The following is a 27,532-nucleotide window of genomic DNA, read 5'->3' as shown; positions in this document are numbered from 1 at the left end:
CCTCTCCTCCCCTCCAGGAGCTGGGAGAAGCTGGCTTCTTCAGACACCCAAGGATGGCAAACGGTAGCCCACCATTCTGACCCAGATGGACCAAGACGCACAGCCTGGCCTGGCCCTAAGAAGTGGTGTCACTCATTTAAGGCCACACGGCTGCCACAGGGCAAAATGTGTCCTACGAAACCATGGGGTCAGGAGCTCCGGGGTCCCAGGAGCTCGCGTGCCAGCGCAGCTGTGTCTCTTGTGGGCAATGCAAATGAATTGGGACGTTAGAGGAGGACTTCGAGAACATTCTGGAACCTTCCAGGCTTGGGGGAAGATTGTTACTGTCTGGACCCGGGGCGGGCAGGGTGTGAGGGCTGGTGAACTTCAGGCCTTCTGCAAGCCCCAGCTGCCTCACCTGAACAGCAAACACCTAGGGACACCTAGGCGGAGGGACGGCCCTCCAGCAGGTGAAGGAGTGGGGGGCCCACGATGCCTGTGCCAAGCCCACCGGTGACCCCAGGTCTGAGCCTGCCTCCCTGGGCCCATCGCTCACCTGCCACCCACACCCACACCTGGGCCGCTCTCCCCCACTGCCTGGTAGTGGTGAGAGGATGGGGCGGGAGGGGGTGGGAAGCCAGGCCAGGCTTGCTTGCAGGCACGGGCAGGGCTGGGCCCAGTCACAGTGCCCACCTGGAGCAGGAAGCTCCTCCTGTCCCCTCACCCAGAGGCTCACCCATAGGTGGCTCGGGGTGTGTTATGTCACACGGCAAAGTCAGGCGATCACCTAGCCCCCTTGGCCACTTGTCAGCACAAGGGGTGGGCGCCACCGGGAAATGGAAACACCCAATTGCACCACTTAAGGTCTGAGGGTATAAAATTTGATGATGGGAGGTGTAGGACAAAGGGGAACTGGAGAAGGAAGAGGCGAGGACTGGCTAGTCAAGCCCTCCGGGCGGAGGCCCTCCAGGGCGGCGGAGGCCTTCCCCTGGCATCGCAAGGACCCATCCTGTCCTGAGTGGGGCTCTCACCTCAGGACCCTGAGCGACGATACACCTGGGATTGGGGCTCAGCCCAGGGACGGGGCCTGGCGGGGTGGTGGGGACCAGGGCTCAGCTCAGCTACCTCAGCTCACCCCAGGATCACCTTCCCTGCCCCCACGAACCTCATGGGACTGGGCCTGGATCACGAGGCACCTGCAGTGCAGTGAAAGTCCCTGGCAGCCACCCGGACCTGGCCCACAGGCCACCAGGACGGAACAGCCCTGACGTTGTCAGTGTCGGGGTCCCCTGGGGGCCACACCACCCCCCCCCCAGCCCTCCAGCAAGGCCCAACAAGGAGGAGCCGGGGCTGAAGGGCCCAGCGTTGTCCCTCTCAGCAGCAGGAGACCCAGATGTGCCCCTCAGGGCCCGCCCCATGTCGCTGCCATCATAGACTCATGACCAGGGACATCCCAGCGTGGGAATGAGTGGCACGTGGACACGCTCTGGCCCCTCCACCGATGCCCAGCAGGCACCGCCGGGCACCCAGGCCATCAGCCAGCTGCAGGCAGTGCCAAGTGCTCTCCCAGGCACATCTTTTGGGACAAGAAAGTGGACGACCCCGCTCTGTGCCCACAGCGAGATCAGCAGAGGCCAGAGCCACCTTCTTCCAGAACATTCCTCTCAGCCCTTCCAAGAACGGGAGAGCGGGCAGGGTCAGGGACTGGGAGTGACTCACAGCAAAGAGCTTGATGAACAGGCAGAGCTGAGCTCGGCCACCACCCTGGAGCGAGGACCTGCTTGGTGACAGGAGGCACTTCCCTGGCTGTCCATGGCTGAGCTGCTGACCCGTGCAAGTGACCCAGCACAGCCACCAGGGAGCGGCCACCTCGGGCCTTGTGCCCCATTCCCCCCACAGGCGAGCGCTGCCCCGCACAGATGCCCAGCCAAAGACCGAACTTTCTACGCACTCAACCCCCGTTTGTTGATTGACTGAATGAGAGATCCAGAGAAGAGGAGCATGGGCAGATTCTGCCCGCCAGCCCCCTGCTCTAGCACTGCCCCCTCGGTGGTGACGTGTTGGCCATCACCTGGGGTGTGCCCAACGCTGCACGGCCTCACCCCTGCTGGCTCCAGTTTCCCGCAAGGCGACCCAGACAAGACGGCCCAGGTCAGCTGGTTGAGAGAGGCAGGCACACAGTACCACATAGACGCCAGCCTTGGCTATTTGTCCACTTCCTTCTTCCTCCTCTTTTGTCAACCGTCCTTGCCATCAACCGCTGTGGAAAATCCACCTGCTCCTGTGTCCACAGATTCTCCAGGGGACAGTCCGGCCGCCCGCCAGCACCAACAGGTAAGGCCTCCGAGGCACAGGCATCACGCCTCTTCTTAGCTTGCCTTTCCACCCTCCTCTACCCTCCCCATCCCCGGCCCCATGGCCGGCCCAGCGCCGTCGGGGCTCAGGCACCCAGGGCAGGTGGCTTCGCAGGTGCCAGGGGGTCCCAGGTGGGGTATAGAATGGAAGGTTCTGGTGGCTGCACCTCTTGCCCCCGGGCCGGATGAAACCCCCATTCCCTCTGCCCCCCATGGTTACTTCTCTAAGAGTTTCAGATGGTGGAGGGTGTTTCATTGTATCTGTCCCCTGAAGGCTCTCGGAGCAATGGCATTTTTGCTGAGACCAAAAAAGAGAAAGAGAAAGCTGTGGGGTTCACCGTGGCCTCCACACTTTGCCCCATGATAAATTTCAGTGATAAGGTCTCATTATGTCCTGGAAGGTACAACGAACGGTAAGCCTGGACTCTCACTTGAACACTACCATATGGCCATTAATAATATTTGGAGACGTTGGCCCCAGGCAACCAAGCAGGGCAAGAAGTGAGTGGGCACTGCCCCCACGGACCGCCTCCCTGCTCGCCCAATGCAGGGCTCCCTGGGGAAGCGGCGCCATGGACATCTGGTTGGGCGCGTGGCTGTCCCATCCCAGAAAGTCACCCAGCAGGTGTAGCAAACAGCAGACCAGCCCCGAGTCGGCTGCTCAAGGAATGCCAGGTCCACCGTCCCAGGGCGCCCAGCTTCCGCCCGCCATGGCTGCCAGATCTTCACATGCCATTCTTGAAGGGCAAGGAGGACTCCAACCTTAGGTGACATTATTTTTTTTTAAGATTTATTTTTATTGGAAAGGCAGATATGCAGAGAGGAGGAGAGACAGAGAGGAGTATCTTCTGTCCATTGATTCACTCCCCACCAAATGGCCGCAACGGCTGGAGCTGAGCTGATCAGCAGCCAAGAGCCAGGAGCCTCTTCCGGGTCTCTCACGCGGGTGCAGGGTCCCAAGGCTTTGGGCCGTCCTCCACTGCTTTCCCAGGCCACAGGCAGGGAGCTGGATGGGAAGTGGGGCTGCCAGGATTAGAACCAGCACTCATATGGGAGCCCAGGCATGCAAGGCGAGGACTTTAGCTGCTAGGCTACTGCGCTGGGCCTGGTGACATTTTTTAAACAGCTGGAGCTGGGGCAGGCCAAAACCAGGAACGTAGAACCGCATTTGGGTCTGCCACGCGGGGCAGGGGCCCTCAGGCATCCTCTGCTCTTTTCCGAGGTGCATTATCAGGGGGCCGGAGGGGAAGCAGAGCCGCTGGGATTCAAACCCAGGTACTCTGTTACAGGATTTCGACCTCGCAAACAGCGGTTTAACCCACTGCACCCCAATGCCAGACTAAGTTTAGGTTTTGAAAGAAACGATACTGTTTTTTTTTTTTTTAATCACTTAGGAATTTTTTTTTTATGGGTTGGTTTAGCAGTGGAGATGTTGTTTAAAACCCTCACATCCGCGTCCAAAGTGCCAAGTTCCCCATTCCCAGGAAGGTGACGAGAGGCTTCTGGCTCCTGGCATGCATGGGGTCGGGGGAGACAGGCAGCAAAGGCAAGCCACCTCAGGCTCTCCCACTCTTCCCGTACACAAACCCCGTCGCCTACAGCCTGGAAAAAATCAATACAAAAGACAATGGCACGTTTAATCTCATTGGAATATTTTATTTCTATCCTGGATGTTTAGAGGGGTTAGTTCAGTGTGCAGTCAACAGCGAAAAGCTCCCGGCGAGGCTCCTGCTCGGCAGGCTGGGGGCAGGCGCCAGCGTCCGGCTGCGGGTTCCCCCCAAAACAGCGGAGTCGTGTCTAATGGAAAGGAACCCATTGTTTTTCCATTTTTAAAAGTATGTACTTACTTATTTTATAGGAGACAGAGGGCAGTCAGAGGGAGGTACCTCCCGCCCTCTGTGCGATCTCCAGATGCCCCCAGGGGGGACATGAACTCAGTGCCAGCCTGGCACACGGGTGTAGACGCCAAAGACCCCAGCACCTGCCTCCCAGGGTGCGCATGCGCAGGGAGCTGGCATCGGATGTGGTATGGACACAGCCGGCATAATCCTTTGGCCAAACACCTGCCCCAGACCTACCGAGGGAAGGTGTCACCACAGCTCAGTCACCGTAAACTTGGCCCGTGTTTCGGGACATGTGTCTGGTAAGGGCTCAGAAGCCCGCGGGCGCTGCTGACAAACACACCGACCTGGGGACAGGTGTTTGCTGGTGACAACGGGGAGGATCGCAGGGCCAGAGTGAGAGCCCCGACCCCACCTCCAACCCCAGCTCCCTGCTCCTGTGTACCCGGGAAGATGAGCGGGAGCCTGCTGTTGTACCTGCTGGGGACAACACGGGGGGAGACATTCCTGGAAACTGAGGAGTGAACTTACTAGCAGGTGGATTCTCTCACTAAGAGGGGCGGGGGTGGTTGGGGTCTGGGTCCGTCGCCTCAGTTTCTCCTTCTGGCAGGCTGGAGGAGCACAGCGGGGCAGCCCTGGGCCGGGGAGCTGAGCCCGGGAAGGGAACTGAGGCCAGCCGTGGGGTTGGCAGGAGCTGGACGCACAGGGACACTGGCCCGGCCAGGGCTCGGGGCACGCCGCCCCCTAGTGGCCGGGGTCTGCAGTGCCCCTTGCACCAGGTGCTATCTGAGAGACCCTCCCAGCTGCCCACCCCAACTGGCACGTGTCTGCCGTACTCCTCTAGGACATGCCCTAGCATCTTCTGGAAGCTTCTGTTTGTCCCATTCCCCAGCTGGCTCCGGCCTTTGTATGGCCTTGCAACGCGGATTGGGGAGGGTCCAATCTCCCTCCTCCAGCCTTGGTCCCCCTGCGAGGGGGGAGGTGGCAGGGCATGCCTTGGTGCTGCCACGGGGCCAGGGGGAGCCAGTCCTCACTCGCCAAGTCACTGAGTCCCAGCTGGCAGGCCTAAGCCTCCTGCGCTGTCCAGGCACTCACCCATATTCTCTCTCTCCTTCTCCTGCCCACCCCCAGCATCTCTGGCCACAGCGCCCACTCCTACACTGTGGAAACTCCTGGGCAGGCGTGTCCCTCACAGGCCATCTCCTCTTGGCTCCCGCTCATCTTCCCGGGCCGCACCCCCCTCTAGGGTCTCCCCCCGGGTACAGAGGTCGTGTTGTCCAGGAGCCAGGGAGCCTTCAGCCTCTGCCGTCGCTACTGCTGGACGGCCAGTCGCTCGACCTTGGGACGAGGCATCCTGCAGGTGGCTTCCCTCGTGTGTGTCCAGCCGGGGCCGCTCTGACCCATGGAGCTGCTCGGCGGGCCTCAGCGTCTCCGGTACCTCCTGGGGCTGCTGCTGCTGCAGCTGTTGCTGGCTGTGTGTTTATTCTCCTACTTGCGCGTGGCCAATGAGAGCCCCAGCAGGTTCCCGCCACCAGCTCCAGGCACCATCTCCCCCAATGCCTCCAGCCGCCGGCCCCTGGTGATCCTGCTGTGGACCTGGCCTTTCAACCACCCTGTGAAACTGATCCGCTGCTCGGACCTGCGGCCCAGCGCAGATGACTGCAAATTCACCGCCAACCGCAGCGAGTACCAGCGGGCGGACGCCGTCATCGTGCACCACCGGGATGTTAGCGCGCAGCCCCGAAAGCAGCTTCCGCAGTCCCCGCGGCCAGCCGGGCAGCGCTGGGTCTGGTTCAGCCTCGAGTCCCCCAGCCACTGCAGGAACATGCAGGCCCTGGACGGCTACTTTAACTTGACCATGTCCTACCGTAGCGACTCGGACATCTTCACACCCTACGGCTGGCTCGAACCCTGGCCGGACGCCCCTGCCGTCGTGGAGCAGGTCAACCTGTCAGCCAAGACGGAGCTGGTGGCCTGGGCGGTGTCCAACTGGCGGCCGAAGTCGGCCAGGGTGAAATACTACCAGGAACTTCGCGACCACCTCTCCGTGCACGTGTTTGGCATTGGCCACCAGTCATTGCCCCGGGCCTCCATGATGGAGACCCTGAGCCGTTACAAGTTCTATCTGGCCTTTGAGAATTCCCAGCATCCTGACTACATCACCGAGAAAGTGTGGAACAATGCACTGCTGGCCGGGGCCGTGCCCGTGGTGCTGGGCCCCAGCCGGAGCAACTACGAGCGCTTCCTGCCAGCCGACGCCTTCATTCACGTCGATGACTTCGCCAGCCCCAAGGAGCTGGCCCAGCACCTGCAGGCCCTGGACCGGGACCCTGCCCGCTACCTGAGCTACTTCCGTTGGCGGGAGACGATGAGGCCCGGCATAGGGAGCTGGGCCCTGGACTTCTGCAAGGCCTGCTGGCACCTGCAGCAAGAAAGCAGATACCAGGTGGTGCCCAGTATTGCTGCCTGGTTCACTTGAGGGACCCTGGGGTTTGGGGACTTGGGAACGGGCTGCCCCACGGCGGGCTAGGCGTGTGAGGGGGTTGTCTGATTTGCATGGGACTCTGCCCCTGAGTCCAGCCTGGCCAGCAGCCTCTGCTGGGAAATAGCAGAAGGTCAACTGACCGCAATCCAATTCTTAGCACCTCAGGGTGCTTCTGGCACACAGGGCTTGTCACAGATGAGTGGCGACGAGGGTTGGAGTGGGAGAGGCAGGGAAGCCCTCCCACGCACACACGCACAAGTCAGTGTCCGGTGGTAATGAAGACCTCAGACCTCCAAGATCAAGTCCATCATGTCTGCAGCGCTGTGGGTGTGGCCTATTTGGAGAGGAAACCAGCGGGGTCTCCCCCACCTGTGTGTGTGTGTGTGTGTGTGTGTGTGTGTGTGTGTGTGCATGCACTCAGGGTATAGGGGGGGAGCCCAGGACATGCATGGCTTGTGACAGCCAGGCCACAGCTGGGACCCCGCACCACTCGGAACCCCTCTAGGGTGCAGCTGCAACCCTTGCATAGAATGAGGGGCAGTTGTATCTATGTCAGGCAGCTGGTGGGCTGGCTGGCGCCCTCAGGTTGGGAGGCCCTAGCGGGACAGGTAGGGCAGCTCAGGGGGCCACAAAGCCCAGCACCCCATTCCCAGCTGCGTGTCCCGGGCTGGGCTGCTTCCCTCGCCTAGAACAAGGTAACTGGGGCCGCACACACAGCAGCACGTTGGGCCTCTGCAGCGCCTGCCGCGGGCGGGGGGCTGAGTCAGCTTCCTGGACTAGGAATCCACACACACACACACACACAAACCTCCCTTTAGGGGTGGCAGGGGCCCCAGCCAGGCATGGCCACACTGACCACCCACTCACGGGGGGCTGCAGCCTGGCCGCCAGGGACTGCTCCTGGACCTCCACCCCAACCCACCCCCTGAAAGTCTTGCTGCCTTGCAATGTGTCCGGCTGCAGCCCGGGACGGGGAGTGGAGGGCCAGTGGTCCACCAGCCCAAGCTTGGGGGGCTTGAGAGAAGACCCTGCCCTGCGGACACCCCTTTGAGGAGTGGGATGGTACACTGGACGTGAGGGGTGCAGCCCTCCTCCCATCCCCAGGCCCGGGCACCTGCCGGGCCTTTCCCCCCCAACGCCACCCCCCGTGCAGCCTGGGGCCTGCCCAGCATCAAGGTGACACGGCGGGCAAATCTAAACATTGCACGGCAGAGCTTGCCCGGGGCCTCGTCATAAATTCCCCCCGGCAGGCTGCGGCCAAGGGCTTTTATGGACCCAGGTCCCCGGGGACTCCTCTCTGCACCCCCCTGGGCAGGCGCCGGCTGCGGAGCTGTCCCCGCCGGGGCCTGGGCGGGCGCAGAGGGGAAGGGGGTATTTTTAGACTCGAAAAGGAGAACACATGGCTTGGTTTTCACCATGCTGGGGGGAGGCAGACCGTGTGTTTGAGGGGACACCCCCTTTCCAGCGGCTCCGGGGTGGGGGGCCACGCTGGCAGGGGGGACAGGACCCGGCCGACTGCAGCCCCTGCACCCCGTCCTGCTCCCGTGCATCCCCAGGGAGAGGGCCGCGTCTGCTCCTCGCTCCCCGTCGCCCCCGGGACCCCGAGGGACGAGGGGCGACAACGTGTGTCCCCGTCCCGACTCCAGGAGTGACTGACGCACGAAGCCCGCCTTCCCGCGCTTTTATTTCTCTCAAGGCAGTTATCGCGAGAGTTCCGCCCAGGGCTGTGGGTGAGTGGGAAGCAGAGGGAGGAGAAGGAGGAGGCCACGCACGCGCAGTCCGTCGTCGAGGGGTCGGGGCGGAAGTTGGTGCCGCCGCCGCCGCCGCCGTCGCCGTCGTCGGAGGCCCCCGCCACGTGAGGTAGGGTCACACGCAGGCGCATTCGCGCGCCGACAGCTGGCGCACCGTGTGGTAGCGGCTGTGCACGTCCAAGAAGGACACTTCGTCCTCGTAGGCCGTCGGGCGGCAGCAGGGCTGCGCGCGCACCCGCTCGCGCCGCACGCGCCGCCGTTGGCGCAGGCGCCGCAGGCCCAGGTCGTAGACGCGCGTGGCGGCCTCGCAGGCGCCTGCGCAGTAGCGGAACAGCACCGTCTCGTCCGACGCGTAGCCCAGGCCCAGCTCGCTCACGCGCACCTCGAGCTCGCGCAGGCCGCACGGCCGGGCACGCGCACGTGCGCGCCGCCGCCGAGGCCCCGTCCGACGGCGAGGACCCGGAGCGCGGCCGGCCCAGGGGGTCAGCTCCACGGCGTCCGGCGCGCCCTGCAGCAGGGCCCGGTCTGCAGGAGAGAGAGTCGGTCAGAACGGTGAGGGGACTCAGCGGGGCAGCCAGGCCCGTCGGTGCACGCCCCGGGCCCCTCCATGTGCGCCCAGGTCCCTCTCCATGGCACCATGCCAATTGGTGCGCGCCCCAGGCCCCTCCATGTGCGCCCAGGCCCCTCCATGTGCGCCCAGGTCCCTCTCCATGGCACCATGCCCATTGGTGCGTGCCCCAGGCCCCTCCATGTGCGCCCAGGCCCCTCCATGTGCGCCCAGGTCCCTCTCCATGGCACCATGCCCATTGGCGCGCCCCAGGCCCCTCCATGTGCGCCCAGGCCCCTCCATGTGCGCCCAGGTCCCTCTCCATGGCACCATGCCCATTGGTGCGCGCCCCAGGCCCCTCCATGTGCGCCCAGGCCCCTCCATGTGCACCCAGGCCCCTCCATGTGCGCCCAGGCCCCTCCATGTGCGCCCAGGCCCCTCCATGTGCGCCCAGGCCCCTCTGCACGGCACCAAACCTGCCATGTCCACCAGGCCAGTCGGTGCGCCTCAGGCCCCTCTCCATGGCACCAAGCTCACCAAGCCCGCCATGCCCGTTGGTGTGCGCCCCCAAGCCCCTCACCGTGGAACCAAGCTCACCATGACCGTCGGTGCACGCCCCAGGCCCTTCCATGTGCACCCCAGACCTCTCACCGTGGAACCAAGTTCCTCCGTGCACACCCCAGGACCCTCTCTGTGACAGCCAAGCTCACCAAGGCCATCGGTGCGCACCCCAAGCAGGTGAGCTCGTAAGCCAGACACCCGCAGGCTGAGGGGAGACCCCGAGTTCTCAGTGTCTCCCACACATCCCCCCACTGTTCCCCATGGCAGAGTGGACCATGGGGTGTCACGATTGTCTCCTGTCGGCATGAAGGGTGACGTACAAGGTCGGGGGCCCAGGGAACATTGGCGGGGGACCCTGGCCATCACTCAGGTGTAATGTTTTTTCATTGTAGCTCCTATGCCATGGAGGACTGCCCCCCCTGCCAGAACCCCTCTCCTCTGGCCAGCCCATCCGCCTTGGGATGCCCCCCCACTCGACCACAGCCTGCCTTCCCACTCCAGCCCAGGCACAGCTGGCTGGCTGGGGTGGTGAGGTCTCATGGAGGTATCCCTCCAGGCTACACACACACACACACACATACACACACACACTCCTCTCCTGGCAGGTCTGCCCCTGCCTCCTGGGGCTACCCCTCCTCCACGCTGTCATAGGAAGCGTTTGGGGTGGGGGTGAGGGGAAGGAAGTGGAGCTGGCGCCCGGAGGCACCCTTGTCCACTGTGAGGACAAGAAAAGGGAATTGTGTGTGAGCCGGCGGGGCAGGCCTGGACGTGCGTGGGCATCCCGCGTGTGCGCGTGCGGTTTCACCCCCTCCCTGCCTCACCCTGCAAGACCTCCACCAGGCTGGATGGGAGCCGGGCCAGGGCTGCACCTCCTCAGGGAGGGGGCATTTCCACAAACGGGCCTCTCTCCCCCTCAATCGCTCATGGGCCCCTGGGGGGCCTTTCCGTCCACCACCTCCGCTGTGCTGTGGGGGTACCCGGGCCCGGTGCCCAGGGCCTAATCTCCATCCATTCAGTCCCTTGGGGACTGGAGCCTAATTCCTCGTGACAACCGTGCCTGGGGGAAACCCCAATTCCCACAGCCACCCCCTACCTCAACCCCCAAGGCTGTACCTTCTCTCCACCCCCATTCCGTTCCAAAAATGCCCTCTGAAGGGACAGGGGAGGGAGGGGCGTCGAGCTTACACTGAGCCAGGCGGGCAATGCGGGCGTCCAGGGTGCGAGGCGGGCGGCGCAGCGGGGCCAGCGCAGGCGTGAGGCCGTCCCGGCACATCCACATCGTTAGCATCGAGCTGCAGAACACCCAGGCCACGGCTGCCGCCTTCCAGCGCTGCATGCTGGGCCTGTGGGCACGGCAGGGCATCAGCGAGTGCCCACCCTCCTTCCCCTCCATCACCCCAGCCCTGACCAGCTGCTGGGAGCTCAAGAAGCACGTGGGGGATATGGGTACCCCCTGGTATGTCAGGGCCACGGGCAGCCACCTCACCTAGGGGACCAGAGGAACCGAGGACACAGGGTACTGCCAGCGCTAAAGCAGGAGGCTGGGGCAGGACGGCGGCAGGGAAGGCTGCTGCCCAGGGGCCAGAGGGAAGAGGGACAGCAGCGGCTGGGGCCATTCCCAGCAGGTGGCACTGTGGGACCAGGGTCGGTCGGGAAGCCCCGGGGCTGCACCCACGGGTGTCCCTGAGTGACTTCCCGCCCGTCTGCGCTCACGTCCTCGGATACACTGATGCCCCACCCGCGGGCCCTGCCCACCTCCCACACCCCCAGGCCAACGGCGGTTCCCACCCCACCCACTCCCCACCCAGGCCATGAGGATCTCTGGGGCCAGGCGCGCATGGCGCACACAGTGGGTGTTCAGCCCAGCCGAGTGGGGGGGCCGCCGCCCCAGCCCGTTTACATTCCCCGCCCGGCCGCCTGGTGTGGTGTCGGCCCTCGGAGCCTGGCGGCCGGCCCGGTGTAAACATTTACACGCGGAGCTGGGAAGCCTGGGCGCGCGAGCGCGCGCTGTGCCGCCCGGTCTGGGCCCTGCGGGGTCGCCAGGCACCCCCATGCGCGCACCTCGGGCGCGGAGCGCGCAGCTTGCAAGGCAGCCACAGCCAAACGGCTGCGTTCTTCTTTGCGCACCACCTGCCTGCGGATGCCGGGAGCTGGAGCTGCCTGTCTCTCCACGCATGGCCCGCGGGCTGCAGAAACAACACCCCAGACAGCCACAGGAGGCATTTATTAAACGCCTCTGGTTACCAGGCCAGTCCCAGCCCGCAAGCTGGACACTCGTTTGGATAAAGTTAGGGGAGATTGAGAACGTGAGCAAGGACTTGCTCAGGGGCCCCCGAAGCCATAGGAGGACGCTGGGAAGGGGGAGCTAGAATTCTTTTAAATATATATATATTTTTTGTATTTGGTTTATTTATCTGCAAGGTGGAGAGCTCGCCCATCTGTGGCCTGGAGCTCCATCCGGGCCTGGCATGAGTGACTGGGCCTGGAATCCTGGACACTCCAACATGGGGTGCAGGGGTCTTCTGGCCGTTGTGCTAAAAAAAACACACTCCCTACCCTCACCCCTGCACGGACGGCCCTCAGTGCTGTGGGCGTCCACCGGGAGGGAGGAGGGGGTGTGCAGGAGCAAAGTTCCAGCCAGCCCAGGGGCACAGGGGCATCTGGTAAGAACCAAGCCAGTTCACCAGAGCTTAGGAGGTTTGCAGCGCATGCGTGCACAGTGAAGGCAAAAACAGCATTGGGGGTGGGGCGGACGGGGCTGGAGCAGGACAGCGTCAAATGGACAGCAGAGCAGCAGGGAGACCCCTGGGGCTGAAGCAGGGAGGGATGGGAGGAGGGGTGGGCAGGAGCTTCAAGGCCTGTGCAGTCAGCTTTGCCCCCCCCAACAAGGAGGCTCCGCCCCCACAACCCCCCAGTCCACAGACCCAGCTCCGAAGGAACCCAGGCAAGCTCGCAGGGGTCCCCAGGAGCAGGACACACCCACAGCCCCATCTTATGGATGGAAAGACTGAGGCCCAGAACCAGGAGCCAGACCTCCCTAGCTCAGCACCTGACTTGTGCAGAGGGGCGTGCCTCAGTTTCCCCGTGAAGACAGAGGCAGCCGCAGGTACTGGCTGGCCATCTCTGCAGGGGGCTGAGTGAGAGTCCCCCAGCAGCCTTTGACACCGCAGGTGGACCCACCTCCCCAGCGCCAGTGGGGGTGGCAGGGAAGCAGGGGAGGGGGGTGTGGGTCCCCTCTCGGCAGGTGCCATTGATAAGACAGCGCTAACAATGAGCTTTCTGTATGGGGGCCACCCGACTGGTTTGTCTCTGCACAAACCACCTGACCGGGACCGACCGGGAGGGGCGACGTGGGTGTGGCAGAGGGCCTGTATGGTCACGTGTGCAGGGGGCACTCTCATGCCATCTGATTCACGACTCGGGCACTGCCACACACATGTCGACCCAACAAGACCCCCCTCACGCCCCTGGCCCACTGCCTTGCCCACACACTGGGGCACTTGCAGGCAGAAGGTGCAGCCTGCGGACGCTCGGCCCGGTGGGGGGGCAGCTCAGGGACCCCCCTAGCCCCCCACCTGCTGCCTCCAGCCACAGGCGCACACACACAGGTACATGGCTGCCCCAGCCCCACAGGTGGGGCCGCTGGCGGCAGGAAGCTGAATAGGCCCAGCCCGCCCAGGGTGAGGTGACCTGAATGGAGAGGTGGCACGGTGACAAAGAGGATGCTGCCTGGCCCAGGACCGCTCCTGCTGGCGGCTCGGGTGCCACCCACACTTCTCGGACACAGCCTGGTTCTGCCTTCCAGGAGTTAAGACAACTCTTACACATGCTGTGACGCCCCATCTCTTAAGCCCCTCCACGAGTGACCCCTCCAGGGACAGCAGGGGCTCGGCTAGTGGGCGGGGGGCTCCCCCTCTTCACCTCTGCAACTCAGGGTTCCATCGCTGTGGGGCAGTAGGGGTGGCGTTGGTGTGAGAGGTATTGTCAGTGAAGACCTGGGGACGGGGAGGGGCTGCACCTCTCTCTGTCGGCCTATTTCCCAGTCTGTGCAACACCACAGGGCACCCCCGCTTCCCGCAGGTTCCGGGTTCCCCACGTTGCCTCGATGGGAAGGGGGTGGCTCCTACCAATGGGGAAACTGAGGCCCCACAAGGGTGGGAGTTGTCCCCCACCAGAGGCCGGACTCAGTGTCCCCGTGGAACAAGCAGCCAAAGTCCACAGCCCACAGGAAGGCCACACTCCCTTCCCCCACCCCACCAGGACCCTGGGGCCAGCCCCTCCCACGGAGGGGTGGGGTAGGGCGGCTTGGGCGGCGCGACACACATCTGGGGCAAAACCAGGAACATGTGGCAGCCACAGCTGTTCCCAGGCTGGGGCTGGGGGCCGGCCTGGGGGTCGCTCTGTGCGGGCCAGGGCTGCGGAACAAAGCTCAGTACTGCCCGCCCGCTAGACCTGTTGCTGGCTGCGGCGGGGTGGGGTGGGGGGGCCTGGGACAGCGCTGCTCGCCGAAGGGGGCACGGACGGGAGGCCCATGGTACACGGCCAGCCGAGCCACCACCGTGTCGTGTGGAGGACATTCCGGGGCTGGGGCAGACACGCAGGCAAAAAGGAAAGGCTCCCGGGCACCCCCAGAGAGCCACTGCCAGTACCACCTTCTTCCACATTCGCATCTGTTTAAAAATGATTTGGCTTAATTATTTAAAAAGCAGCCTGGCCGTTGGCTCCCTCCCCAAACACCTGCCTGAGCCAGGGCCCGGCCAGGCGACCTCCAGGAGCCCAGAGCTCCATCCGGCTCTCCCAGGCACTCGAGCCTTCGCCTGCTGCTCCCCAGGGTGCGTGTTAGCGGGTTAGCTAAGGTGGAGGCATGGAGGAGCCGGGATTCGAACCGGGCACTCCGCCCCACGTGCCACTCCCTTAGTCCTGTCCCTTCCAGCCATCCCGGCTGTGCGAGGTGATTTCCTGGCATCGTCCCCTCCCAGTGTCCCTGTGGAAGGTGCCGCCTCATCGCTTCTGTCTCCCATGCAAGAAAACAGGCTCAGAGACCTCGAGAGTCTTGCCAGAGGGCACACAGCAAGCGGGTGGGGGGGGTGCTGAGCTACTGGGGGAGGGGTCTGACTCTACATCCACTCCCTGGGAGCCCCTGGAGGGAGGGAGAGAGAGAAACAGCAGGTGACACCCGGCCGGACGCCCCAGTGCCAGTTGGGGTTCTGCTCCCAGCATGTACCTGCTGAGTACCGAGGGGGAGAGGGGGTCGGCAGGGAACTCAGGGGCCAGTGACCTCTTGGCGGTGGAGTGGGGAGCGGGGAGGCAGGTATTAAGGGGATGAAACAAACAGGACCATTCCACTGTTGGCAGTGCAAGCAGCGTGAAGGCGAGGTGGAAGCCGCGGTGATCGCTGGCAGGCCAGAGGGCTCCGCCGAGGAGGACAAGCAGGAAGACATGGGGCAGGTGAGATCTGGAGAATTTGGGGCAGGGGTGGGGCTAAGGCGCCTGGAGACCAGCAAGTCTGTGGAGCACGCGTGTGCCGGCATGTGTGTGTGTGTTCCTGTGTACAGGTTCACGTGCGTGCCCCTGGGTGGCCGGTCTCGGACCCGCTGCCACGGTGGCCGTCCTCGTTGCACAAAACCCTCAGTCGCACCAGGCGAGTCTGGCTGGCCGAGCTGGCCCCGGGGCTGGCCACGCAGGTGTCTGGGGCGGGGGGTGGGGTAGGGGGGGAGATGACAGGATCAACCTAATGAGGCCTGGCACGGCTGAGCCGCTGGCACAGGGCCCGGATGGCAGGCGGCTCGAGAAAGACGAGCAGAGCTTCTCCGACGGCAGCCGGGAGGGCACCGCAGGAAGCCGGCCAGGAGGAGCGGGCTGGGGCAGCGCACACAGCCCAGAGCCCGACCGCCCTCGTGCCCCCCTACCGTGGCTCCCCGAGTCACCCCTGCTGGTCCCGTGGAGTCAGGTCCCCTGGCATGTTATGCAACGCAGGCCACGTGAGGCGTCCCCTGGGTGGGCCCCGGCCCTGCTGTGGCAGGCACCAGCTCCTGTCCGACCGCCCGCGTCTTTGCCACCCAGGGTCTGGCACACACAACTGGGTTCCAGAGGTCCTCGCTGGGCAGGATGCCCCCTGGCCTGCACCTGTTAGGGCTATGCTGAGGGAAGACCCCCTCAGCAACCAGGGACCCTCAGCAAGAACAGCCCAGCCACGGATACGTTCATGCTTCCAGCCCTGACCTCCTAGACACCCCATTGCTCATGTACCCCAGTCCAGGCTCCCCCTGCCAATCTTCTAGAACAGCCTGTCCCCACTCACCAGGGGCCGTTGATGGCTGCGGCACCCGCCAGCTGTGCCATCTCCTGCCACGGGGAACCAGAAAACTCCTATTCATCCCTCCCAGCCCCAGTGCCAGGGCCCCTCCTTCATGCCCCTCCCACCCCCAGGGCTCCTCTCCCTGGCACTTACTCTCCTCCTTGTTGCCATAAACCCTTGGGGCAGGCAACTTCAGGGACCCTGTGCCTGATGTGGGGAACCCCAGATACCACAGTGGCAGGGGGGCAGTTTGCCTTTCTTTCCTCAACACCCCCCCCCCACTACCAAGCAGCTCTTTGCAGCCCTTGGAGGTGGGGCTGCTTGGGCCACCCGGATGGAAGCTTATGGAAAGGGGGTGTCGCAAGGCTCCCCGCCCACCCGCCCTCATGCTCACTGCGGCAGCTCAGCCCCCTGAGGCATTGGCACACCAAGGGTGTCCGGCAAGTTTTACGCAGGGAGCCAGTGGGACAGGCAGGGTCCTTCAGCCTTGCAGGTGGCCCCCGCCTCACCCCCAGGACAGGCTGCTGCGCCCCGGCACCCCAAGACGGGGGGTGGGGATGTTGCACCAATACTTCCCTGACCGCCGGGCGCAAAGTCAGTCCCACCCCCCAGTCAAGGTCGCCTTCGCTAAAAGGAAAAAAAAAAAAAAATAACGCAAAGCAGGGGAGACGGGCACAGTGTGGCCCCCTCCCAGGCCAGTCTTGGCCCTTCGGGGATCCCTCCACCTCCCCAGAGGGGTTCACGCCCTCTTGTGGCTGAGCGGGCCGCCCCAGGAGCCGAGAGGGCCCGGCCTTTACCGGAGGACACCGTGTCCCCGGCGGCGGCGGCGGCGGCGCGCAGGGCAGGCGGCCGGAGCGCGCGGCTGACAGATGTTTACTTGGGAGAGCCGCTGGGCCGCGACGGCAGCCCCCCGGCCGGGGTCCGCGGGGTCGGGGTCCGCCTCTGCCCCGCGCACACAGCAGACGCCGAGGCACAACGGGGTGAGGTGGGGAAAAGTCCCGGTCTCGCCTTCCTTGGAGGCTGCGGGGACGGGGGTGGGGTGCCGGCGGGCCCCCCCGCTTCCAGCCCGCCCGGGAGGCGCACGTGGGGGGTCCGGCGCGGCAGAGGCGCGCCCGCCCCGTCGGGCAGGGACACCCCCGGGCGGGCAGAGGCGCTCGGGATGGGCCTCCGCGCACCGTGGACCTGTCCCCCCCACCCCACCCCCGCACCTCCCCTCGGCTCCGACCCCACCCGCCTTCGCCCGCCTGCTCCGGGTCAGAAGCAGCAGCTGGAGCTACTGGTCCTCCGGGAGTCTGGCGCCTCCGCCTAGTCCCCCGTTTGGTCCGCGGGGCTGGTCGTGTGCTCTCGCCGGTCCCCTGCGCACCCCCAGATCCCCCACCCCCCTGTCCCTGGCTTACCTGCTCCGGGCGCGGGGCTACCCGTTAGTGGCGGCCGCGCCGGCCCCAGCCCCTGCCCCTGCCGCCGCGACCGCCATCCGGGCCGCCAGGGCCCGCGGCGCCCGGGGGGAGCCCCGGCCGGAGGAGGCGGCCGCGGGGGGTGCGCGGCCCGGGCCGGCCCATGGGGGCACCCCCCCTCCGCCCGGGTTCGCTCAGCCGCGGGCTGCGGCCATCCCGGGCCCGGCGTGGGGGAGCTGGGGCTCGGGGTGCCCTGGACGGCCGGGGGCGCAGGGGGCGCGGGGGCGCACGGACGGCGCGCGGGCGGCCTGGGCGCGCGGACGGCGCGGGGCTCCCCGGGACGGCGGCGCGCGGGGCCCGGGAGATCGGAGCGGCTCTCCACGGCGCGCGCTCTCCCGCCGCGGACGGCTCGGCCCGGCGCGGGGCCGGGGGCGGGGCTGGGGCGGCGCCGAGGGCGGAGCGCGGCTTACCCGGGCCCGGCGCCGCCCCCGGCCCATGGTCCCGGCCGTGGGGCGCTGGAGGAGCGCAGGTGGCAGAGGCTGGGGAGTCACGGCGCCCGCCCACTCCCCCAAAACGGCCATCTCCCCCGCCCTCGTCACCACCGCGGCCCCGGGGACCCCGACGGCGTCTTGTAGGAAAAAGCTGGGACCCCCAAGTCGCCACCGCCAGCAAGGTCCGATCCTGCTCCGCCGACACCCCCACCCCACTGAGGATCTGGAATTACTGCCAGACACCCCCAGTCCTCCTCCCCGGGGAGAGAAGCGCCAAGGGCTCCCCTCACCGTGAATGTCCTTGCGGGGAACCTCAGGTCGATGCTTCCCAGGATGGCTTGTCTCCCACTTCGGGGACTCCCCACCACGACCGCATCTCACCCATACAGACGCAACCCCAAGACATCCCACGACTCTTTCCGGCTACCCTCGGGTCGCGCACTCAGACGCCAGCCTCTTCTGCCCCCACCCCAAATCCTGTCCCAGGTCTTCCCCAAACTTCCAGAACCCTCCCGCCACCCCCGGCCCTCCAGGAACCTGAAACCCAGAACTCCGCCCCCGCCAGCTCGCGGTACCCTAAGATAACGGCGACTCCCGTCGTCCGCGGCGCCCCCATCACAAGCCGCTCGGCCCCCCAAATCTGGTCTTGGTGCCCTGCGGGGGACCCCTCTCCCCGCCCCGGGCTCCCACGTGCGCCCCCTTCTGTGTCCCAAGACCCGTGGCGCCCTATGTTATCTGCGCCCCCCCAAACACACGCACACACCTGCCCCAGCGTTCAACCCGCCCCCCAACCCTTCCCTGCCAGACGGCTGCGCGTTCCCACGGCGCCCTCTGGCGACTCCAGCGGCCGCGGGAAGGGACCTGGCCCCGTCCCGCCCACCCTGCTCCGGTTCCCGGGAAACACCCAGCCGCTTGCGGCCCCCACGCACGCAGGCTCCTGCTGGAGGGGCCGGGACTGCCGGGAGTTCTTGGGGATCCCCCTTCACCCCGCCACCTGCGCAGCACACACATCTGATGAAGCCACCTGGGGAGGTGCAGGCCTGCCTGCCCCTCCTGCGGGGGCTGTGCGGGACCCCAGGGTGCAGCAGGAGTGGGCGGCCCAGCTGAGGACGGGAGGGGACCTGTGCGCTGTGTGGGCAGGGAGTTGTTCCACTCCTCCCGCTGCCTCAGTTTATCTACCATGACGGGCTAGCCTCGACGGGCAGGGCCATCCCACTGTTCACTTTGCAGTCACCGCACACACCTGCCACCCTCACATCCGCCCGGACTTTTCAGGGGCGCCTCCTGCCCGCACACGCGCTCACACACACACACACGCACGTGCACACCGGGTGTGTACCTTGTAGCTGGGTGCTCAGGGGCTTTGCTGGGACGTTTGCCCCCTGCACGTGCACACACACACACACTAGGTGTGCACCTCATAGCTGGAGACTCAGGAACACCTGCCGCCTGCACACGCGTGTGCGCACACACACACACACAGCAGGTGTGCACCTCATAGCTGGAGGCTCAGGGGCTTTGCTGGAACACCGGCCCCCGTGTGCACGCACATGCACGCATACACCAGGTAAGCGCCTTGTAGCCACACTCGGGGGCTTTGGCCCCATGCGCACACACACACACACACACACACACACACACTGCGCCTGCCTGGAGGCCCAGCCGTCTGCCCACCCCCACCCCAGCTCGCAGCAGTTAAGCTGTCGCCAGCTGCCTGTCAGTGGCCCTGCTCACCCGGCACCGCCTTCTCCCCCTCGCTGCCCTGAAGGGGAGCAGAGGGGTTGCAGACGCGTGGCGGGGAGTGGGGGAGGGTGGCGGCCAGCACACACACACACACACACACACACACACACACACACACGCACATGTGCTTACCATGTGGACGCTGGGAAACCGGTCGCCCTGGCAACGGGGACTTGACTGATTAGGTCAGGGCGGGGTTAGAAAGGGGCGGGACAAGAGGCAGAAGGAGGTGGGGACGCAGGAGCCACGCCCACCTGACCCACAGTTGGGGAGACCCCTGCACATGAGGGGAGAAGGGGAGACCTGGAGACATTGCCCCACTCAACAGGGTCCGCCTCATTCTGTCGCCTGGTCACCCACGCCCTCCCGGTCACCAACCCAGCGCTGTGGCAGGTGCACCGTGTCCTGACTCATGCCCTGTCGGGAACTGGTGCACACACAGCCACACCCGTCCCGACAGTGGGGAACCTGGCCGGGAGCTCCAGGGGTGCCAGGCTGCTGCGAGGGTCTGCTCGCGCTGCCAGAAACACGGCTACTTCCAGTGCTTTCCTTTTTTCTGTTTTCAAGACTTATTGGAAAGCCAAGATTCCCAGAGAAGGAGAGACAGAGAGGAAGAGCTTCCATCTGCTGGCTCATTCCCCAAGTGGCTGCAACAGCTGGAGCTGAGCTGAACTGAAGCCAGGAGCCTCCTCCAGGTCTCCCACGCGGGTGCAGGGTCCCAAGGCTTTGGGCCGTCCTCCACTGCTTTCCCAGGCCACAGGCAGGGAGCTGGACGGGAAGTGGGGCAGCTGAGATTCGAACCGGTTTCATATGGAATCACCAGGTCATGAAATGCTGTTGTTTTCTTTTATTATTTTAATGTGTAATTTATTTTTTCAAGATTTATTTATTTTTATTATTGCAAAATCAGATATACAAAGAGGAGGAGAGACAGAAAGATCTTCCATCCGATGATTCACTCCCTAAAATGACTGCAATGGCTGGTGCTGAGCTGATCCAAAGCCAGGAACCAGGAGCCTCTTCCGGGTCTCCCACGCGGGTGCAGGGTCCCAAGGCTTTGGGCCGTCCTCCACTGCTTTCCCAGGTCACAGGCAGGGAGCTGGATGGGAAGTGGGGCAGCCGGGATTAGAACCACCATGCATATGGGATCCCAGACATGCATTCAAGGCGTGGACTTCAGCTGCTAGGCCATCACGCCAGGCCCCAAATGCTCTGTTTTTAAAGCATTTTTAAAACATCACCACACACAGAAGTGGGGTAACAGCTGGGAAAGGTGCAGCGGGCAGCCCTGGGCTCAGTGTATTGGCTGGTGGGTGTCCGTGTATCCAGGACAGGCCAGGCCCTGGCTCCCGTCTCACCTCCTCTGTATTCCCTGGGCATTACTTACTGGCGCCCAGGACCTCCTCACCTGCCACCCCTGCCGGCTGACATTGGGGAACCCTGGCCTGGGGACCCAGAGAGGCCCAGGCTGGGCCCCGGGTCACAAGCAAGGAGTGGGCAGGCAGGGTTCTGGGAATGGTCAGCTCCACAGCGCTCTGCCCCGTCCCCCCCCCAGGGCTGGACCCCTGCCCGTTCCTCCTCCCTCCCCCGGTGCTGCCCCTGGTGGGGGAGCACGCTGTCCGAGCACTGTTAACCCAGGCGGAGGTTCCAGGAGGCCGGGCGGCTGACATACCAGGCACTTGGCCCGTGCAAAAGTTTCCATTTTAGCGCCAGGGGTCTCGGCCCGGGTCCAGCGGGCCTGGGGCTATACCCTGGGACCTCCCGGATGGGGTCCATGGCGTGGGAGGGGAGATGGCCGCATGCCCACAGTGTCCCCTGTCCCTGACCCAGCAGGGTGCTTTGCCTAAGTGGCTCCCTTGCAATGTTCTCTAGGACTGGAGCCTGGGGGGCTCCCTGGCCACGGAACACAAAACACTATGGCCTGGATTCCCCTTCTCACCCCACACCAAGAGCAGGAGGCAGCTACCTTGGCTGAGCCCGAGGGTCCAGACCAGGACGCAGGGCCCCCAGGCAGCCGTGGGCGGCGAGAGGGAGGCTGCCCAGTCCAGGTCCAGGCGACGATGGTAAAAACAGCTCCCCCGGCTCCCCCAGGGGGTCGTTGACAGCTGGGGGTCACAGGTCAAGGGTAGGCAAGGTGGGAAAACCATCAGACGCTGGTGGGGGCGGCCCAGGGGGCCGTGGGGGTACCCCCACAGGGTCACCATTTGCAGGGGCGCACGCACACATGTCCACAGGCACGCCCACGCAACCACCACACACATGCCATGCACATGCAGCCATGCATGGCCACGCAGGCACGCACGCTCCCGCCCTGTGTCCTTGGCCCCAGCCGCCCTAATCTTAGTCTTGTGTCCTGAAGCCGGGGAGATAAGGGGCAGCTGCTGCCGCGCGCGCCAGATAAAGCAGCAACAGCCGCCGCCTGCCTGCTGCAAATCCGGGCGGGCAGCAGCGGGCACGGAGCCCAGGCTGCACCTGGCAGGACCCCACCCGGGGAGAGAAACGGGGCAGCGGAAGACAGAACCGGGGTGACCTGCTCCAGGGGCGTCCTGCAGCCTCCTCCTCCATGCTTCCTCCCTCAGAGTGACGGACCTAGTCTAGGGAACTGGGGAGCCCCAGCACCCCTGGGGGGACCCCAGTACCCCTAGTGGGACCCCAGTACCCGACGGGCGGCTCCCCAGCACCCCTGGGGGACCCCAGTACCCCTACTGGGACCCAAGTACCCGACGGGCGGCTCCCCAGCACTCCTGGGGGACCCCAGTACCCCTACTGGGACCCAAGTACCCGATGGGCGGCTCCCCAGCACCCCTGGGGGACCCAGTACCTGACTGGGCGGCTCCTGAAGGGCCGGTGGGGTCCTGCTGGGATCCCCAACAAGGGCAGGGCCTGGGAGAGCCGAGGGGGGCTGGAGGGTGAGGAAGAGGAAGCTGCGCTGGGGGTGTGGGAGGACCTGGGGACAGGACGGGGTTGTGCTGTGTAGGGTGCAGCGCTCGGTCTCCACCGGGGAGCCTTCCCCGGCTGCCCCGCACGGGGGTTGGGCTCCTCGGAGCGGTCAGGGGTGGGAACCTAGGGGAGCAGGCCAGGCCTCGGGGTCCCCATTTCCTAGGAGATGGTCAGCCCCTCCAGGACCCTTCCTTCCCAGTGCGGCCCGCCCACGGCTCCCCAAGTGTGTGGCGGGGCCGGGATTCGAACCCTGGACGGCAGGCCTGGGCGTGTGGAGGGACGCGGGCCCGCCTCCCCCCCAGCTCCCGCATCCCTGTGCTCACCCCCAGTCACCCCCATTTCTATTGCACCCAACTCAGGGGCGCCTCCCTCCGCACCCTGCCAGCCTGCCGGCAAACTTCCCTCTAGCCCAACGGGAGCTCTTTATGGATTGGATTCCCCAGCCCTGAAAGCAGCAGGAAACGCCCCCAACCCTCCCCGTCCGGAGCTTGTAAAAAAAGAAAAAAAGATGAAAAATCAGGACAACATAACAGACACAACTGTCAAGCGGGTAAAGCGACTTCCCGACGCCGCTCAAGCTTTTATAAGGCCAAGCCCCGCCCCCGAGCAGACCACGCCCCCGGGCGGGCCCCGCCCAGTGACGCGCTCATGCACGCCCTAACCCGGGGTCCAAGCGGCCCTGGCATGCGCACTCGCGCCGTCGGCCGCTTTTCGTGGACTGGCAAGAGAGAAGGGCAAGGAGAGCCCCGCCCCCGGGGAGGTCCCGCCTCATAACGGGGGGCACGCACAGCCTCGGCCCCGCCCCGTGACGCGCACTCGCACAGCCCCGCCCCTCGGTTTGGCCCCGCCCGGCAGGCCCAGAGGTCTGGGCATGCGCACTCGCGCCGGCGGAGGCCGATCGCGGGCTGGCGGGGGGGAAGGGCAGGGAGCCCCGCGCGCGCGTGACCCGGAAGGCCTTTCTGGCGCGCAGGGCGGCGGGCGTGAGGCGCGCGGATGGCGGAGGGCACTGCAGAGGCCCCGGCCGAGGGCGGGGGCGGCGGCGGCGGCGGCGATGCGGCGGCCGGCGCCTCGGACCGGGCCGTGGTGTCCATCAAGTCCCAGTGAGTCGAGCCCTGGCTGGCTCTGGTGTGGACCGCGAGGACGGGGAGAAGGAGGGAGGAAAAAAGAAATCTCCCGGCACCCGTAGCGCGGCCGGAGCGGTGCATGCCGGGAGCTCGGGGCAGGGATGCTGCCGGCCGGGCCTCCCCGGGTGTCGGGGCCCTGAGTTCCCGGCCGCGGACGCGCGTGGGGAGCGGTCACGGCCACGATTGCCGCCGCCGCGTGCTGCCCCGGGGTGGACGGACAGACGGGGGCCGCGAGGCCTGCCGGGAGCACCGCCCGCACCCCCGCGCGGACTCGCTGCAAGGCATGCTGGGACTTGTAGTTGGGTGCGGTGTGGGGGGGTGCAGGAAGGATGCTACTGGGGCGGCCCTACCCCGTGCGAACCCCGTTTCCCTCCCTGGCAGGTTCCTCACCACCAAGGAGAGTTTTCATGAGTTCCTGGAAGCCAACAGGCCGGGGAAAGCCCGTCCGAAGGAGGAAGAGGAGAAGGAGGAGGAGGCCGCACACGTGGATGGCGGAGACCCCGAGGGCGAGCCCGATGCCAAGCGCATCCGCCTGCAAGATGGGCAGCCTCCCGTGGGGGCGGCCCCTGGGGCCCGGCAGCAGCAGCAGCAGCAGAAGAAAGCCCGCGGCCAGAACAAGAGCCGGCCGCACACGAAGCCCACCAAATACGATCAGTACCGACTGTGCCCCACCGTCATCCAGGTGGGGGTGTGCCCGGCAGGGCGGGGAGAGGGGGCGGCAGGTACCTGCCTCTTGCAGCTGCAGGGGCCCTGCGTGCTGCCTGCCCACTTGAGGGAACCTGAGGGGCTGTGCAGCCCCTTAGCCAAGCCCCCCACTCGCACCCCCAGGAGTCGGCGTCCTCCTGTCTCTTCGGCGACCGTTGCCGCTTCCTGCACGACCTGGGCCCCTACCTAGAGACCAAGCCGGCCGACCTGGGCCCCCGCTGCGTGCTCTTCGACACCTTCGGCCGCTGCCCCTACGGTGTCACCTGTCGTTTCGGCGGCGCCCACCTGGGCCCCGACGGCCAGAACCTGGTGCGGGAAGAGGTGGTGGCGCGCTGGGCGCAGGCCACCCCGATCCGCAACGGCCTGGACAAGGCCCTGCAGCAGCAGCTGCGGAAACGCCTGGTCCGCTTTGAGGCGGCCGAGCAGGCCCTGCAGCAGCTGAGCCCTGGCGGGGGCGGTGGTGGTGGTGATGGTGGTGGCGGAGGCACCGGGGGTCCCGGGGACACTGGGGGCACCGGGCAGGAGTCCCCCGCGGCCTGCAGCAGCCCCGTGCGCACCTGCGGACCACTCACCGACGAGGACGTGGTCAAGCTACGGCGCTGTGAGAAGAAGCGGGTACGGGGATGTGGGGCAGTGGGTGTGGGGCCGGACAGGAGCCCTGGGCGTGGGGTCAGGGAGAGAGAGCTGGTGCTTACCACCAAGCTTCCCTACCCCTCTTCCAGCTCGACATCAACGGCAAACTGTACCTGGCACCCCTTACCACGGTGAGAGCCGGCGGGGGTGGAGCGGGGGGCGGCCAGGTCAGCAGGTCCCCCTGCCGGTGTCAGTACCGCTGGCAGCGCCCTCGCGTGTTCATGTGTGTGTGTGGGGGGGTGTCCTTCCATACAGTGTGGGAACCTACCCTTCCGCCGGATCTGCAAACGCTTCGGGGCGGACGTGACGTGCGGGGAGATGGCGGTGTGCACCAACCTGCTGCAGGGCCGGACCTCCGAGTGGGCCCTCCTCAAGCGGCACCAGAGCGAGGACCTGTTCGGGGTGCAGGTCAGAAGGGGACCGGGGTGTGGGGTGGGGCTCCAGGCTGCACTCCACCTGTCTGAGTCCAGCCAGGTGAACCCGTCCCTGCCCTACCCCGCACAGCTGGAGGGCGCCTTCCCCGACTCCATGACCAAGTGCGCCGAGCTGCTGAACCGCACGGTTGAGGTGGACTTTGTGGATGTGAACGTGGGCTGCCCCATCGACCTCGTGTACAAGAAGGTAGCTGCTGCGGGTTGAGGGGGATGGGAGCGTGGGGGGAGGCCGGAGGGGGGTGGCACATGGGGTCCTCCCACTCATCTGGGGTCCTCGCTCACCCATCCCTGTCTCTCCAGGGCGGGGGCTGCGCCCTCTTGAACCGCCCAGCCAAGTTCCAGCAGATTGTCCGGGGAATGGACCAGGTACCTGGGCGCTCGCCCAACCCCAGCCATGCCCATGGTGCAGGCCATGCCCACCCTGCAGAGCCACACCTGCCTGTCAAACCCAGCCACGCCCCCTGTATAGCTCCACCCTCTGGCTCCTCGGCCCCTCCCACTGCCTGGCTCCGCCCACCAGCCCCACTCTCTTGGTCCGGCAGGTGCTGGACGTGCCGCTCACAGTGAAGATCCGCACGGGCATCCAGGAGCGCGTGAACCTGGCACACCGCCTGCTGCCCGACCTGAGGGAGTGGGGCGCAGCCCTGGTGACGGTGGGTCTTGGGGCGCCGGCTTCCCCCCGTCTTCCCACGCCCTCCTCACTGCACCTCACACTGCCTCCCTCTGCCCTTCGCACCCTCGCAGCTGCACGGCCGTTCCCGGGAACAGCGCTTCACCAAGCTGGCTGACTGGGGCTACATCAAGCAGTGCGCGGTCGCCGCCAGCCCCATGCCGCTGTTTGGTGGGTGCCAGGGGAGCCTGGGCCCGCCCGGCCTCTCGCCCGCCCTCCCCGCCGTAGCCAACACCCCCATGTCTGCCCGCAGGCAATGGGGACATCTTGTCCTACGAGGACGCCAACCGCGCCATGGAGACGGGCGTGGCAGGGGTCATGATCGGCCGGTGAGTGCCCGTGGCCTCCGTGGGCCGGGTGGAGGGGTGTGCTGGGTGCTGGCGCCCCGCTGAGCCCTGCCTGCCCGTGCGCAGCGGTGCCCTGCTGAAACCCTGGCTCTTCACGGAGATCAAGGAACAGCGACACTGGGACATCTCTTCGGCCGAGCGCCTGGACATCCTGCGCGACTTCACCAGCTACGGCCTGGAGCACTGGGGCTCCGACACGCGCGGTGTGGAAAAGACACGGCGCTTCTTGCTCGAGTGGCTGTCCTTCCTGTGCAGGTGTGTGTGGGAGGGGGCGGGCCTTCCCTGCGCAGGTGTGCATTGGGGGCGGGCCTTCCCTGTGCAGGCGTGCATTGGGGGCAGGCCTTCCTGCACAGGTGTGCATTGGGGGGCAGGCCTTCCTGCACAGGTGTGCATTGGAGGCGGGTCTTCCTGCACAGGTGTGCATTGGGGGGGCAGGCCTTCCTGCACAGGTGTGCATTGGAGGCGGGTCTTCCTGCACAGGTGTGCATTGGGGGCAGGCCTTGCTGTGCAGGTGTGCATTGGGGGCAGGCCTTGCTGCGCAGGTGTGCATTGGGGGCAGGCCTTGCTGTGCAGGTGTGTGTGGGAGGGGGCGGGCCTTCCCTGTGCAGGTGTGCATTGGGGCGAGCCTTGTTGTGCAGGTATGCATTGAGGCAGGCCTTGCTGCGCAGGTGTGCATTGGGGGCGGGCTTTCCCTGTGCAGGTGTGCATTGGGGCGGGCCTTGCTGTGAAGCGTGTGTTGCAGGCGGTCCTTCCTGCGCAGGCTCACTCAGGGCTGGCCCTAACCGCGTGCCCTCAGGTACGTGCCCGTGGGCCTGATGGAACGCCTTCCCCAGAGGATCAATGAGTGGCCGCCATACTATCTGGGCCGGGACTACCTGGAGACGCTCATGGCCAGCCAGCAGGCCGCCGACTGGATCCGAATCAGGTCTGCAGGCGCCGGTGGGGCCGGGGGTGGCATGGGGGCTGGCGGCCGTGGGCTGACTCTGCCCTCTCCTGCCCCACAGTGAGATGCTCCTGGGCCCGGTGCCCCCCAACTTTGTCTTCCTCCCGAAGCACAAAGCCAACGCCTACAAGTAGCTGGGGGCCACCACGCCGCCCCCCCGGCAGCTCCCCACGCCCGTGAAGGACCAATAAATTTTATTCTTTTAAAACCAGACTCGGGCCTCTTTGTGTCCCTGCGGCCGCCCCAGCTGCCATGTCCCGTCCCTGCCGCCGTGTGAGCCTGGGCCGGGGAA

General features: G+C 65.8%; 3 protein-coding genes across 4 annotated transcripts; 2 read left to right on the top strand and 1 right to left on the bottom strand.

The window, feature by feature from the left end:
• The first annotated feature begins 5,576 nt into the window (after positions 1-5,576).
• Positions 5,577-6,653, top strand: LOC121163356 (4-galactosyl-N-acetylglucosaminide 3-alpha-L-fucosyltransferase FUT6-like). Its single transcript, XM_040990893.1, has one exon. It carries the CDS (start codon positions 5,577-5,579, stop codon positions 6,651-6,653), a length of 1,077 nt encoding a protein of 358 aa, XP_040846827.1.
• A 1,872-nt stretch (positions 6,654-8,525) lies between these two features.
• NRTN (neurturin) lies at positions 8,526-10,854 on the bottom strand. The gene is made up of 2 exons (XM_040990954.1): positions 10,704-10,854; positions 8,526-8,935 (listed from the first exon to the last, which is right to left on the bottom strand). Exons 1-2 carry the CDS (start codon positions 10,852-10,854, stop codon positions 8,526-8,528), a joined length of 561 nt encoding a protein of 186 aa, XP_040846888.1.
• Positions 10,855-23,377: 12,523 nt separating this feature from the next.
• DUS3L (dihydrouridine synthase 3 like) lies at positions 23,378-27,451 on the top strand. 2 transcript variants are annotated; one of them, XM_040990773.1, is made up of 13 exons: positions 23,378-23,484; positions 23,890-24,190; positions 24,337-24,828; positions 24,936-24,977; positions 25,102-25,254; positions 25,351-25,467; positions 25,581-25,646; positions 25,823-25,933; positions 26,025-26,121; positions 26,204-26,279; positions 26,364-26,552; positions 27,094-27,222; positions 27,302-27,451. In XM_040990773.1, exons 1-13 carry the CDS (start codon positions 23,378-23,380, stop codon positions 27,372-27,374), a joined length of 1,953 nt encoding a protein of 650 aa, XP_040846707.1. In that variant the 3' UTR covers positions 27,375-27,451. The 2 variants fall into 2 exon arrangements, with proteins under 2 accessions (XP_040846707.1, XP_040846708.1); XM_040990774.1 differs by lacking the exon at positions 24,337-24,828 and having other exon boundaries at positions 23,890-23,983.
• The last annotated feature ends 81 nt before the right edge of the window (positions 27,452-27,532 follow it).

This window comes from Ochotona curzoniae, unplaced genomic scaffold (assembly GCF_017591425.1).
Source record: "Ochotona curzoniae isolate NIBS_2020 unplaced genomic scaffold, NIBS_Ocur_1.0 contig_605, whole genome shotgun sequence".
NCBI classification, from domain to species: Eukaryota; Metazoa; Chordata; class Mammalia; order Lagomorpha; family Ochotonidae; genus Ochotona; species Ochotona curzoniae.
Note: the sequence above shows the minus strand (reverse complement) of the source record. Positions and strands in the feature narration are given on the sequence as shown.